This window comes from Mirounga leonina, unplaced genomic scaffold, assembly GCF_011800145.1.
Source record: "Mirounga leonina isolate KUSES-001 unplaced genomic scaffold, KU_Mleo_1.0 Mir_91, whole genome shotgun sequence".
NCBI classification, from domain to species: domain Eukaryota; kingdom Metazoa; phylum Chordata; class Mammalia; order Carnivora; family Phocidae; genus Mirounga; species Mirounga leonina.
The window spans coordinates 31,711,900-31,724,835 of record NW_023270839.1 but is presented as its reverse complement, the minus strand read 5'-3'; the positions used below and the strand labels follow the sequence as shown (position 1 = coordinate 31,724,835).

The window sequence follows — 12,936 nt, the reverse complement described above, 5'->3', positions numbered from 1 at the left end:
GCTGGGGCAGCGGCCGTTGCCAGGAAACCGCGTAAACATCGGAGCTCTCAGCCCGCCGCTGCGTTTGCAGCGGGAGGTGGTGGCCGCTGGATCCCGAGACGGGGGTTTTCCTCTGCGGAGATGGTGAGCCCGTCGGCGGTCTCCAAACCACTTGTTTATCTACTGATTTAATTGTAGTTTGGAGCCTCCCTGCGTCTAAAAAAGGGTTTGGAGTGCCTAATCTGAGAATTAAGTGGGAAACGCGTTCAGTTTGCTTTCGGAGGCCTCCTGTGCTATTGTTTAAGCCACGCTCGCGGTGGCTTCCAGCCTTTTCAAATTCTGACTCTATTAGTTCTGCCCGGTGAAAATTTTGTTTGCCGTATTTCTGGAAATTTGGGAAAAGATTAAGAACGTTGAAAAAATAAGTGGGGAAAAAAGTTCAGGAGAGAGCAAATGAATTAAGTAGCAGCGGACTGACCTATTAAATCCGTATTAGGAAAACCTGGCCAGCTTTTTTCAGAATGGCACTTCCTGGCCTAGGGGTAAGCGAGGCGCAGGGGTGGGGTTGGGGTGGGGAATGAGGAGAGGAGGAATTCCCTGTGTGGTGGTTAAGAGCTAGGTCTATAGAGCTCGTCCGCGGGTCTTTGAATCCTAGTACTGCTATTTATTTAAGCCGAGGAACCTTGGATAAAGTTGCTTTTCCTTTTCATGTCTCATCTATAAGATGGGGAATAATAAAAGTAATTTATTGATATACCAATATATTTATCTACCATGTGTAGATACCTTTTTTATTATGTTACAGTTCTCTGAATTTAGGAAGGAAGCCAAAGGCCCTTTGTTTATTACTGTTACCGATTTTTGTACCTAGGGCTTGCAGCGGTATACTTTTAAAAATTAAATTTTGGAATACCAAAGTATGCATACTTTTTTTTCTCTCCATTATAGGCTTCTAAAAGGCGAACTTTGAGCTTCAGTGAAAGGCATCAGAAACGAGTAGATAAAAATTACTGCAAACAACTGCATGTCCAATCAGTAAGAAAGATACAAAATCAAATCAGGGACCAAATGGTGCAGAATGAAAATGATGACCTCGTGGAGCGTAAGAGATTCCTCAGATTATTACAGAATGAACAATTTGAGTTGGATATGGAAGAGGCCATTCAAAAGGTACATTTTACTATTCATTCTGACATTTTTTTCTTCATTTTCTCGTTGGAAATGAGATCCAGCTGCTGATACTGGAATTGAGTAGATAGATAGTAACATTAGGTAAAGGATGTCTCATCGTAAGTCAGCCCAGTGTAGTGGTAAAGAGCTGGGTTTTTGGAGTTAGACTGTATGACTTTAAATCCTAGTACCGCTGTATGTAAGCAAGCTCTGGAACCCTGGGTAAATTGATTTTACTTTTTGCCTCATCTATAAAATGGCATTTATAATAGTACCCACTTTGTAGGAGTTTTAATAATTAATAGTTAGTACATGCAAAGCACTTAATAGTGCCTGTAACAGAGTAAGACTCGGTTTTGTTATGTTTTGTTTTCATAAATATGAAATCCGTAATTACTGACTTCCACAGTTTTGTTCATGTAAGTAAAATTAGGTTGCTTTCCATAAAATTCGAAAGACAAAAATTTAAGTGTACCTTTTTTGAATTTACTGAGATTAAACATGTACATTATTCAGTGGTAGAAAATGAACTTGTATGTATTAGGTATGAATGTGCTAATAGTTTTGATTTTGAAATGCTGCCTTGAAGAATTCAAGTACAGTATGTATATAATTCCTAAATATGGAGATAATTTTTCTGTGGAAACTTCTAAATATTTTAAAGGATGAGGGTAGTAAAAAGGGGAAACCAATAAGAAATGAGTTCTCATAAATGTGAAAAAGGTTTTCTGATATTTCAAAATTTTTTTAGTTCCTGCTGTATGTTCAACATTTTATAGAATATTGTGAGGAATGGCAAAAGCAACTTTTAAAAGTGGTATCCATCCCTCTGAGTTATAAATTCATAAGGCTTAGACATGACTTTTCAACTCTGAGCAATAAGATCCTAGGGATTAGATTTTTTTCCCCATTCTTTTTATTCTTATTTTTTCTTTAATTTTAAAGGAAATCCCAGATATCATAGCACCTATTTCCTGTATACTTCAGTATGTATCTTATAAAATGTAGATATTTTCTTACATAGTAGTAGAATAATACCACGGTCTCAACTAATACATTTAACAGTAAATTCTAGGCATTATTTAATGCCATTCCATAATCAAGTTTTTGTGATTGTGTCAAAATCTGCTTTTACAGTTGGTTTGTTTTAATCAGGATCCAAATAAGATTCATACAGTATATTTGGTTGTCATGTCTGTTAGGTACCTCTTAATGTAAAACAGTCCCTCCCTCATTCATCCTTTTTTTTAATTTTCTTAAGTGGGAGAAAGAGGCTGGAGGGAGGGGCAGAGGGAGAGGGTGAGAGAGAATCTTAAGCAGGCTCATGCCTAATATGGAGCTGATGTGGGGCTCAATCTCATAACCCTGAGATCATGACCCAAGCCAAAATCAAGAGTCAGATAGGTGCTTAACCGACTGAGCCACCCAGGCGCCCCCCCATCCTTTATTTTTTTAACTTCATGTTTTTAACTTGTCAAATTAGGCCAGTTTTGTAGGATATCCTGTATTCTGAATTTACCTGTTTGCTTTCTCATTTGTTCATTTAATTTGTTTCCCTAATTTTTATATTTCCTCAAAATGGAAGTTAATCCTAAAGGCCTGTTTAGATTTAGGTACAACGTTTGGCAAGCACTCCATAGGTGATGCTGTCCTTGATAATGTACCATATCTGCAGGCACATGATGTCTGCTTGGTCCACTTGTAGTGATGCTCGTGTTGATAAACATGTACATTCTGGTACCTCTGTTGTAAAATTCCCAATCAGCCTTTCATCTGTGGTTTCGCAAATGAATCTTTCCTTTCGTTAGGGGTTGCAAGACACTGATTTTCTAATTTCGTTATTCCTTTCACATTTAATTAGCTGAAATTCCTTTGTAAAGAACTTTCCCGCATCAACTAGGGTTATTTAGTACCCTGAAATATAGTTATTACTGGAAAGGGAGATATATACTTAATTTTCAGAGTTGGTGCTCTGGTCACTTCCGTTGGTGTCTGTCAATGTTGTTTTTTAAAATTTTCTTTAGTTTTTGACTTTTTCCTTTTTAAAAAAATCTTTATGGACTCATGGGTCTTTAATACTTGAATTAATTGCATTTATTATCCTTTTTGATGCTCAGATTGCCCCATCTTTGGCCAATGGATGCCTTTATTGGTTCTGTGTCCTTTTGACAAGACTCCCTTGATCTGTGATAGCTTCCTTGCTTTCTGTCAGAACAAAATGTTCCAGGCTAGTGATGATTAATTTTGTGTGTTGACTTTGACTGGGCCATGGGGTGCCCAGATAGTTTGTCAGACATTATCATGGGTGTTTTGGGATGAGGTTAACATTTAAATTGGCACACTGAGTAAAGCAGATTGTCCTCTCTAATGTGGGTGATGAAGGCCTGAATAGAACAAAATGGCTGAATAAAAGGAAACTGCTCCTTCCTGACTGCCTTCTAATTTGGGACATCAGCTTTTTTCCTGCCTTCACAACTGATCTGAAATACCAGCTCATTTTGAGTCTCAAGCCTGTCAGCCTTTGGACAGGAACTACACTATTCGTTCTCTTGTTTCTCAGGCCTTTGTGCTTAGACTGGAACTAAGCCACTGGCTCTCCTGGGTCTCTGGCTTTCTGACTCACCCTTCAGATCTTGGGAATCACTTGAGCTGATTCATTATCCTGTTCTTTTTCTCTGGCTAATGCAAGGCTCATCTTGTAAATTTCTTGCTTCACACCTGGAGTCAGCCATCATACCAAAGAGCTCTATTATCGTCTAGTGGAAATAATATTTAGAGACAATTTCTGAGATAAATTTAGATTTATAATTAAGTTGCAAAAAATAGTATAGAGAATTCCTGTATACCCTTCACCTGATTTCCCCTTATGTTAACATCTTACATAATCATAGAACAATTATCAAAATGAAGAAATTAGCCTTGGTACAGTATGTTAACTATAGGATTTATTCAGATCTCATCAGTTTTTTTCCATTAACATCTGTTTTCTGTTCCAAGAATACAAACTACCTTTAGTTGTCATGTCTCCATAGTCTCCTTCAGTCTGTAAGAGTTTTTCACTTTTTCCTGTCTTTCATGACCTTGACAATTTTAAATACTAGTTTTCTGTTGCTGTGTAACAAATTACCACAAATCTAGTGGCTAAAAACATCCATTTATTACCTCACAGTTTCTGTAGGTCAGAAATCTAGACATGGTATGTAGCTGGATTGACCACTTGATCTCACAAGGCTGAAATCCAGGTGTTGTCTAGAATGCATTCTCATCTGAATCTTGGGGTCCTCTACTAAACTTATTTAAGTTGGCAGAATTCATGTTCTCATAGTTGTAAGACTGAGGCCCATATCTCTCAGAGATTGCTGACATTCCCTGCCATGTGATCCTCTCCACAACATGGCAGTCTGCTTCTGGTTTTCTGGTTTTCTTCTTGGTGTTGATTTCTAGTTTATACCATTGTGGTTGGAAAAGGTGCTTGATACGATATCAATCTTGATTTTATTGAGACTTTTTTTGTGGGCTAACATGTGGTCTGTCCTGGAAAATGTTCCATGTGGACTTGAGAAGAATGTGTATTCTGCTGCTTTTGGATGAAATGTTCTGTATGTATCTATTAGGTCCACCTGGTGTAAGGTGTTGTTTAAGACTGATGTTTCCTTATTGATTTTCTTATTTCTGTCAGATGTTGTAAGTAGGGTGTTAAAGTCCCCTACCATTATTGTATTGCTGTCAATTTCCCCCTTTCAGTGTGTTCATATTTGCTTTATATATTTTGGTGCTCCTCTTATTGGGTACATATATATTTATAAACTTTATATCTTCTTGTTTGACTCCTTAATCATTATGTAATGCCCTTCTTTGTCTTTTATTACAGTCTTTGTTTTAAAGCTTTTTGTGTTTGATAAGAGTATAGCTACACCAGTTTTCTTTTCATGGATATCGTTTTTCTTGTGGTTGTCTTTCTTTAGTGTTGTGTTTAGATTCCTTTCTCATTTTCTTTTATTTACTGTAAGTTTTTGCTGTGTGGTTGCCATGAGGTAATATATATATATAACATATATAACACCCTATGTATAGAACAGTCTATTTTAGGTTGATACCAAATTAAACTTGAACTCATTCCAGAACTCTACATTTTTACCCCCCCCCACATTTTATGTTTTTGATGTCACATTTTACCTCTTATTTTATGTATCCTTTAATTAATTATTGTAGTTCTAGTTTATTTTACTATTTTTGTCTTTTCATACTAGCTTTATAGGTTGATTTATCCACTACCTTCACTACATAATTTACCTTTTCCAAAGAGATTTTTACTTCATATGTTTTCTTGTTAATTAGAGCCATTTCTTTTCAGCTTAAAAGGTCCCTTTAACATTTCTTGAAAAAACACTTTAGTGGTGATGAACTCCTTTAGCTTTTGCTTTTCTGAAAAACTCTTTCCTTCAATTCTGAGTGTTTGCTGGGTAGAGTATTCTTGGTTGGAAGTTCTTTCCTTTCAGTACTTTATATATGTCATGTCACTCGCTTCTGGCCTGCACAGTTTTTGCTGCAAAATCTGCTGATAGCCCTGTGGGTTTTTTGTGTTTTTTTTTTTTGTATGTAACAAATTGCTTGTATTGCTTTTAAGATTTTTCTCTTTAACTTTTGACATTTCAATTATAATGTGTCTTGGTGTGGATCTCTTTGGGTTCATTTTATTTGGAACTCTGGGCTTTTTGGACCTGGATGTCTGTTTCTTTCCCCAGGTTAGGTAAGTTTTCAGCCATTATTTCTTCAAGTAAGTTTTCTACTCCTTCCCTCTCTCATCTCCTTTGGGAACCCTATAATGCAAATACTGTTTCGCTTAATGATGTCCCATAGATCTCTTAATTTATCTTCATTTTTTTAGAATTCCTTTTTCTTTTTGCTCCTCTGTCTGGGTGAGTTCAGGGCTTTGTTTTCTAGCTCTCTAATCCATCCTTCTGTTTTATCCAGTCTGCTGTAGAATCCCCCAGTGTATTTTTCAGTTCAGTTATTATATTCTTCGGCTCTGGTTTCTGTTTTGTACTTTCTTATATTTTATATCTCTTTGTTAAAGTTCTCACTGTGTTCATTCTTTGAATTCAGTGAGCATCTTTATGCCTATTACTTTGAATTCTTTATCCAGTAGATTACTTATCTCTGTATCATTAAGGTATTTTTCTGATGTTCTGTCTTATTCTCTCATTTGGAACATATTTCTCTGTTTCCTCATATTGTTTGGCTATGTTTGTTTACCTTTGTTAGGCAAAACAGCTACTTCTTCCAGTCTTGAAGACGTGGCCTTGTGTAGGTGATGAAACTTCTCATTCACCATTGATTAGTTCTTGGTTGTCCCTTGAACCTTTGTGATTGTCTAAACAGCCTGATTTATTCTTGATATGTCTCTGTTGTTGAGGGTGTGCCAAGACCTGTCAGTCTTCCAAGGGCAGGAATCTCATTCAGTACTTAATTTCAGGCTGAATGGAAGCCAGACCCTCAGGTAGCAGCTTTTATTATATGCAAATATATACAGTCCTGTGGAGCCACAATTGTAAACCCTGCTGGCCTCCAGATCTAGAGATGGTGGTGTCCCCTTGGCAACAGTTGGAAAACTCAGGACCCCAGATTTGTATGTAAGCTCCTTTCTGGGAGGTCTTGTTGAACTGCAGTGAGGCCAAGGGGATGCATAAGGATAGTGTCTCCCTACTTATGATCCCCCAGGGGAGTGCCTCTGTAGCTTTTGCTTGTGTGGGAAACCTGAAGCCTGTTTCTTAGGCTAGTGCTCCAGGTTAAGTAGGCCTTTTTCACAGGAAGACTGGGTGTGTCTTTCACTCTGCTGTCTGGGTAGTGCCCTGAGGGTGTTGGCCTGCCAAGAACTGTCTTTCTGATTGTTACGGTCCCTTGGAGTTCAGGAACTCCAGCCCCCTTGGCCACCAGGGCCAGGTGAACAAGAGGCATCCCCGGTGTACTCTGCGCGCACCTACTCCGAAAGCTGCACTCACCAGCTTCAGCAAGGCAGCGGGAAGATGCCTGGACTGCAAGTGTCTGAGGCTTCGGTGGTCCTGTTGGAGAGTGCCCTGTCTCCATGCCTATACTGGCCCCAGGCTGGTGGCAGGAGAATGCCACGACCCAGCAGATTCCCCCAGACCAGCAAATGAATTTCCTTCACATAAACACCAGGTGCTTTTCAAATTGGTGCTTTTGTGCTTGATCCTGGGATGAGGGAGACTGCAAGTGAGTCTTTAAAAGGAGAATCTCAGTTTCCTATAGTACTTTGGGTTCCTTGGATGTCAGCCCTCTTTGTTTTCTAAGCCAGACATTTTTTGGTGCAGCTCTGAAGTATTGGAGTGCCTAACGTGGGGCAGCAACCCCTCACTCCTCTAGCAAAAGTGCTAGACTGGTGAGATCCCTCTCTGTTGTCTCCCTGCTTATTGGGGGTGGGTTTTTTTATTTTTTTTTTTGCCAAGACTGTGTCTCTTGTCTCTCTACCCCTCTCCATGTGGTCCTTTTATCCTTTGTTATAGAGAAGTAGTTCAGGGCGCCTGGGTGGCTCAGTTGGTTAAGCGACTGCCTTCAGCTCAGGTCATGATCCCGGGGTCCTGGGATCGAGCCCCGCATCGGGCTCCTTGCTCCGCGGGAGGCCTGCTTCTCCCTCTCCCACTCCCCCTGTTTGTGTTCCCTCTCTCGCTGTGTCTCTCTCTGTCAAATAAATAAATAAAATCTTAAAAAAAAAAAAATAGAGAAGTAGTTCATTTAGTTTTCAGATGCTTTTCAGAAGGAAATTGTTAGAAGATGCAGGAGAGATCTAAAGTGTCCCCCAAAGTGAGAAGACACTTTGAGACTGGAAAATGAAGTAGGCCACTCCATCCAGTTTACACAGTTTGATTTGAGGTAACTTACTGAAGGGGGATTTGGGTGGAAGACTATCCACAGCAACTACATAGTTACTCTCTGCCAAATCCAGACCTTAGTCCACAAATTTTATAGAGCAGAGGGCATATAGAAGGGCACTGTAAGATCAAAGGGTTCACACACGTCAAAGGGCTTGTATGCATCTAATTGACAACTAACTTTTAATTAGATCTTGCGGCCCCACCTGTGCATCAGAAAAGGAAAGACTATGTTATCTCTAACAGATTCTTGGGAGGCCAAAACAAGCCTTTCCCCATCTTGGCCTTTGTGGGTATTTCTGTATGTATATTCATTTCCAAGGGGCCAGAACACCAAGAGAGGTCACTGAGCAACCAACAAGATGGAGGGCCAAAGATGGGAGTCAGTATTGTTAGGATTCCTAAAGAAATGATCCATAGGTAGCTGTAGATTTTGTGTGTCCATGAGAGGAGATGAGTTCAGGATCTTCCTATGCTGCCATCTTGGACCCCCTGATTTTTAATAAAGTTAATTTGACATAGTCTGCATTCTCTTATTCCCCTGACATCTAGTTGATTTCTTTACATTTTTTTATGTTGAAATAATTACAAATTCTTGGGAAATTGCAAAAATAGTATGGAGAGGTCCTGTGCCCTTCTACAGAAGATTCCCCCAGTGGTTACATCTTGCATAACTGTACTATGATATCAAACCCTAGAAAATGACATTTGTACAATATGCGTGTCTACCTCGGTGTCATTTTAGCACATGTGTAGATTTGTGCGACAGCCACCTCATTCAAGATACAGAACTATTCCATCACCGCCAAGACCTCATTCATGCTACTCCACCATAGTCATATACTTCTTTTGACCACCACAATGCCTGATTTGTTCTCCATCTCTATAATTTTGTTCTTTCGAGAATGTTATGTAAATGTAATCATGTGTGATTCCATACATATGTGGAATTATATGTCTGACCTTTAGAGCAGGTGTTTTCCACTCAGCGTGATTTGGAGAGTCATCCAAGTTGCTGGATTTAACCAATAGTTGTTTTTTATTATTGAGTAGTAGTGCATGGTATGAATGTACTTGTTGATTTCTTTTTAAATTTTGCCTATTATAAAATTATTAATTCTCTTTGGTGTGTATTTCTGTGGATTTTGACAAATGCATAGATTTCAGTTTCCACCATCACAGTGTCATTCAAACAATTCTAGCACCTCAAAAGTCCCCTCATGCTGCCCCTTCATAGTCAATCACTCACCCTTCTCCCCTGTCCCTGGAAAGCATTGATTTCTTTTTTGTCCCAATAGGTTCACCTTTTCCATAGTGTCATATAATTGGAATTATGCAGTATGTCACCTTTTGGTTCTGACTTCTTTCACTTAGCAAACCAAATGTAAGATTCCATGCTGTTGCATGAATTATTATTGTCGTATTCTAGTATATGGATGTACCACAGTTTATCCATCTGCATGTTGAAAAAAAATCTGAGTTTCCAGTTTATGGCAACTGTGTCTAAAACTGCTATAAGCATTTTATTACAAACTTTTATATGAACATAAATTTTCATTTCTCTTGGATAGATATCTGGGAGTAGGATGGTTGGGTCATATGGTAGGTGTTTGCTTCATTTGATAAGAAACTTTTAAACCATTTTGCAAAGTTGCTGCATTATTTTGCATTTCCTCAAGTAATATATGAGAATTCCGGTTGCTTTGTGTCATCACTAGTACTTGCAGTTGCTTTTTGTTAATTGAAAGTATTATTTAGGGGAGCCTGGGTGGCTCAGTCATTAAGCATCTACCTTAGGCTCAAGTCATGATCCCAGGGTCCTGGGATCGAGCCCTGCATCGGCTCCCTGCTTGGCGGGAGGCCTGCTTCTCCCTCTCCCACTCCCCCTGCTTGTGTTCCTGCTCTCGCTATCTCTCTGTCAAATAAATAAATAAAATCTTAAAAAAAAATCATTTAGATAATTATCTAATGATTCATCTGCAATTGTAAGAAATAATACAGAGAGACCTAATATACCCTGTACCTAATTTTTCCTAATGGCACATCTTGTAAAACTGTAGTATAATATCAGAAACAAGATATCAGCAATGATACAATCCACCCACCTTGTTCAGGTTTCCCTTTTACTTGTGCTCATTTGTGTGTGTTGCATGCATGTGTGTGTTTAGTTCTGTACAGTTTATCACGTGAGGTTTGTATATCCAACACCACAGTCAAGATCCAGGGTAGTTCCTCGACCACAAGGATCCCTCATTTTCGTCCTTTCATAAACATCACCATCTCTTTCTTGGATACACCTACCTCATCCCAGACTCTGGCAACCACTAATATGTTCTCCATTTCTATAATTTTGTCATTTCAAGAATGTTATCTATACAACTCAACATTAAAAGACAAAAAATTCTTTAATGGGTAAATGACTTCAATAGCCATTTCTCCAAAGAAGACATACAAACGAGCAATAAGCACAAAAAAAGATGCTCAACATCATTAGTCATTAGGGAGATGCAAATCAAAATCACAGTTAGGTACCCCTTCGGAACTATGAAAATTGCTGTATTTTTTTAAAAAAGGACATTAAGTGTTGACAAAGAAGTAGAGAACCTGGAAGCCTTGTACATTGCTGGTGGCTGTGGAAAACCATTGGGCAGTTCCTCAAAAAGTTAAATGTAATTGCTATATTACCCAGCAGTTCTTCTAAACATATACCCAAGACAACTGAAAACATGTTCACACAAGAACTTGTACATGAATATTCAAAGCAACGTTATTCATGATAGCCAGAAGTTGGTTGAACACAACACAAGTGCCCAACACCTGATGCCTGGATAGACAAAATATGTTCTGTCTATACAGTGAATATCATACAGTTATAAAAGGGAATGAATTGCTGCTACATGCTGCAACATGGATGAACCTTGAAAACATTACACTAAATGAAAGAAGCCAAACACAAAAAGGCTACATATTGTATGATTTCATTTAAATGAAATATCTAGAATAGCCAATCCATAGAGATAGAAAGTTAATTAGTGGTTGCCAGAGGCTAGGAGGTAAGTGGAATGGTGAGTGACTGCTAACAGGTATGGAGTTTTTCTGGGGGGTGATGAAACTATGCTGTAATGTTAAAAACTTACTTACACACAAAAACCTGCACATGGATGTTTATTGCAGCTTTATTCATAATTGCCAAAACTTGTAAGCTACTAAGATGTCCTTCAGTAGATGAATCGATCAATAATCTAGACTATAGAATATTCTGTGCTAAAAGAAATGAACTATCAAGCAATGAAAAGACATGTAGAAACCTTAACTGTGTATTACTAAGTGAAGCCAACCTGAAAAGGCTTCAGACTGCATGATTCCAACTATATACCATCCTGGAAAAGGCAAAACTGGAGAGATCATAAAAAGATCAGAGGTTGTCAGGGATTTGGGGGAGGGAAGGATGAATAGGCAGAGCACAGAGGATTTTTAGGGCAGTAAAACTACTCTGTATGAGGACTCTAATGGTGGATACATGTTACACATTTCTCGTACCCATAGACTATCCATCACTAAGGTAACCCCAACGTAAACTATGTACTTTGGGTGATTGTATCAATGTAGGTTAGTTGATTGTAACAAATGTACCACTTGGTGGGGGATATTGATAGTGAGGTGGGGCAGTGCACGTGTGTGGGCAGCGGGTATATGGGAACTCTGTTAATTATGCTCAGTTTTGCTATGAACCCAAAACTGCTCCAAAATATAGTCTGTTCAGAAAAAGTCCTGACACTAGATAGTGATTGTTGCACAACACTGAATATACTAAAAAACCACTGAGTTGTGAATTGTGAAAGGTGAATTTATGCTATGTGAATTAAAGCTCAATTTTAAAATAAAGAACATGTTCCAAGAACATTATATAAATGGGATCGAACAGTCTGTAACTTTTGGGGATTGTATTGTTTCACTCAGCTTAATTCCTAGGAATTCATCCAGGCTATTGCTAAGTGTCAGTACTTCATTCCCTTGTGTTGCTGAGTAGTAATCCATGGTATGGAGGCACCACAGTTTATCTGCTTATTCACCTGTTGAATTATGTCTGTTTATTTCCAGTATTGGCTGTTTTGAATAAATCTGCTGTAAACATTTGGGTATAGGTTTTTAAATAAACATAACTTTTCATTTCTCTGGGCTAAATGCGTAAGAGTGCAGTTATCGAGTCGTATGGTAATTGCATGTTACCTTTAGGGGGAGTGGGAGAGGGAGAAGCAGGCTTCCCGCTGAGCAGGGAGTCCGATGCGGGGCTTGATCCCAGGACCCCGGGACCATGACCCGAGCTGAAGGCAGACGCTTAACCGTCTGAGCCACCCAGGCGCCCCTGCATGTTACCTTTATAACAAACTACCGAACTGTTTTCCAGAGTGGTGCTACCATTTTACATTCCCACCCAGCAATATGTGAGAAATGCAGTTTCTCACCAACATTCGCTTTGCCACTATTTTTTATTTTAGCCATTCTAATAGGTTTGTAGTGATCTATCATTTTAATTTGCATTTCCTGATGGCTAGTGATGTTGAACATCTCATTTGCTTATTCATTCTAAATATAGAATTTAGTTAAGCCTCTAGATCTTTCTACCATTTTATAGGAGATAGAAAAGAGAAACAAGTTGAATGGTATCCTGGGAAACAGTCAAATTCAGAATGTTTTGGGACATTGTATAGTCCACATATACTAATTTCTACAACAAGTCAATGGAGGAAAGAAGTGTGTATATGGGATGACTGTTACGGAATGAAAGAGACATAAGAGAAATAATAGCTAGATGCAACATGTGGAACTTGTTTGGATTTTCATTTGAAAAAGCAAACAAAAGTATCATTGAGACAATTGGGAAAACCTGAAAATG

At 38.6% G+C, this 12,936-nt stretch overlaps 1 protein-coding gene across 1 annotated transcript in view; it reads left to right on the top strand.

Moving 5' to 3' along the window:
• The first annotated feature begins 440 nt into the window (after positions 1-440).
• MNS1 (meiosis specific nuclear structural 1) overlaps positions 441-12,936 on the top strand; it is a 40,293-nt gene continuing 27,797 nt past the window's right edge. Inside the window, exons 1-2 of the mRNA XM_034994735.1 lie at positions 441-521; positions 928-1,149. Of these exons, the coding sequence (XP_034850626.1) occupies positions 501-521; positions 928-1,149 (243 nt within the window). The 5' untranslated portion in view covers positions 441-500. The remainder of the gene's footprint in view (positions 522-927; positions 1,150-12,936) is intronic.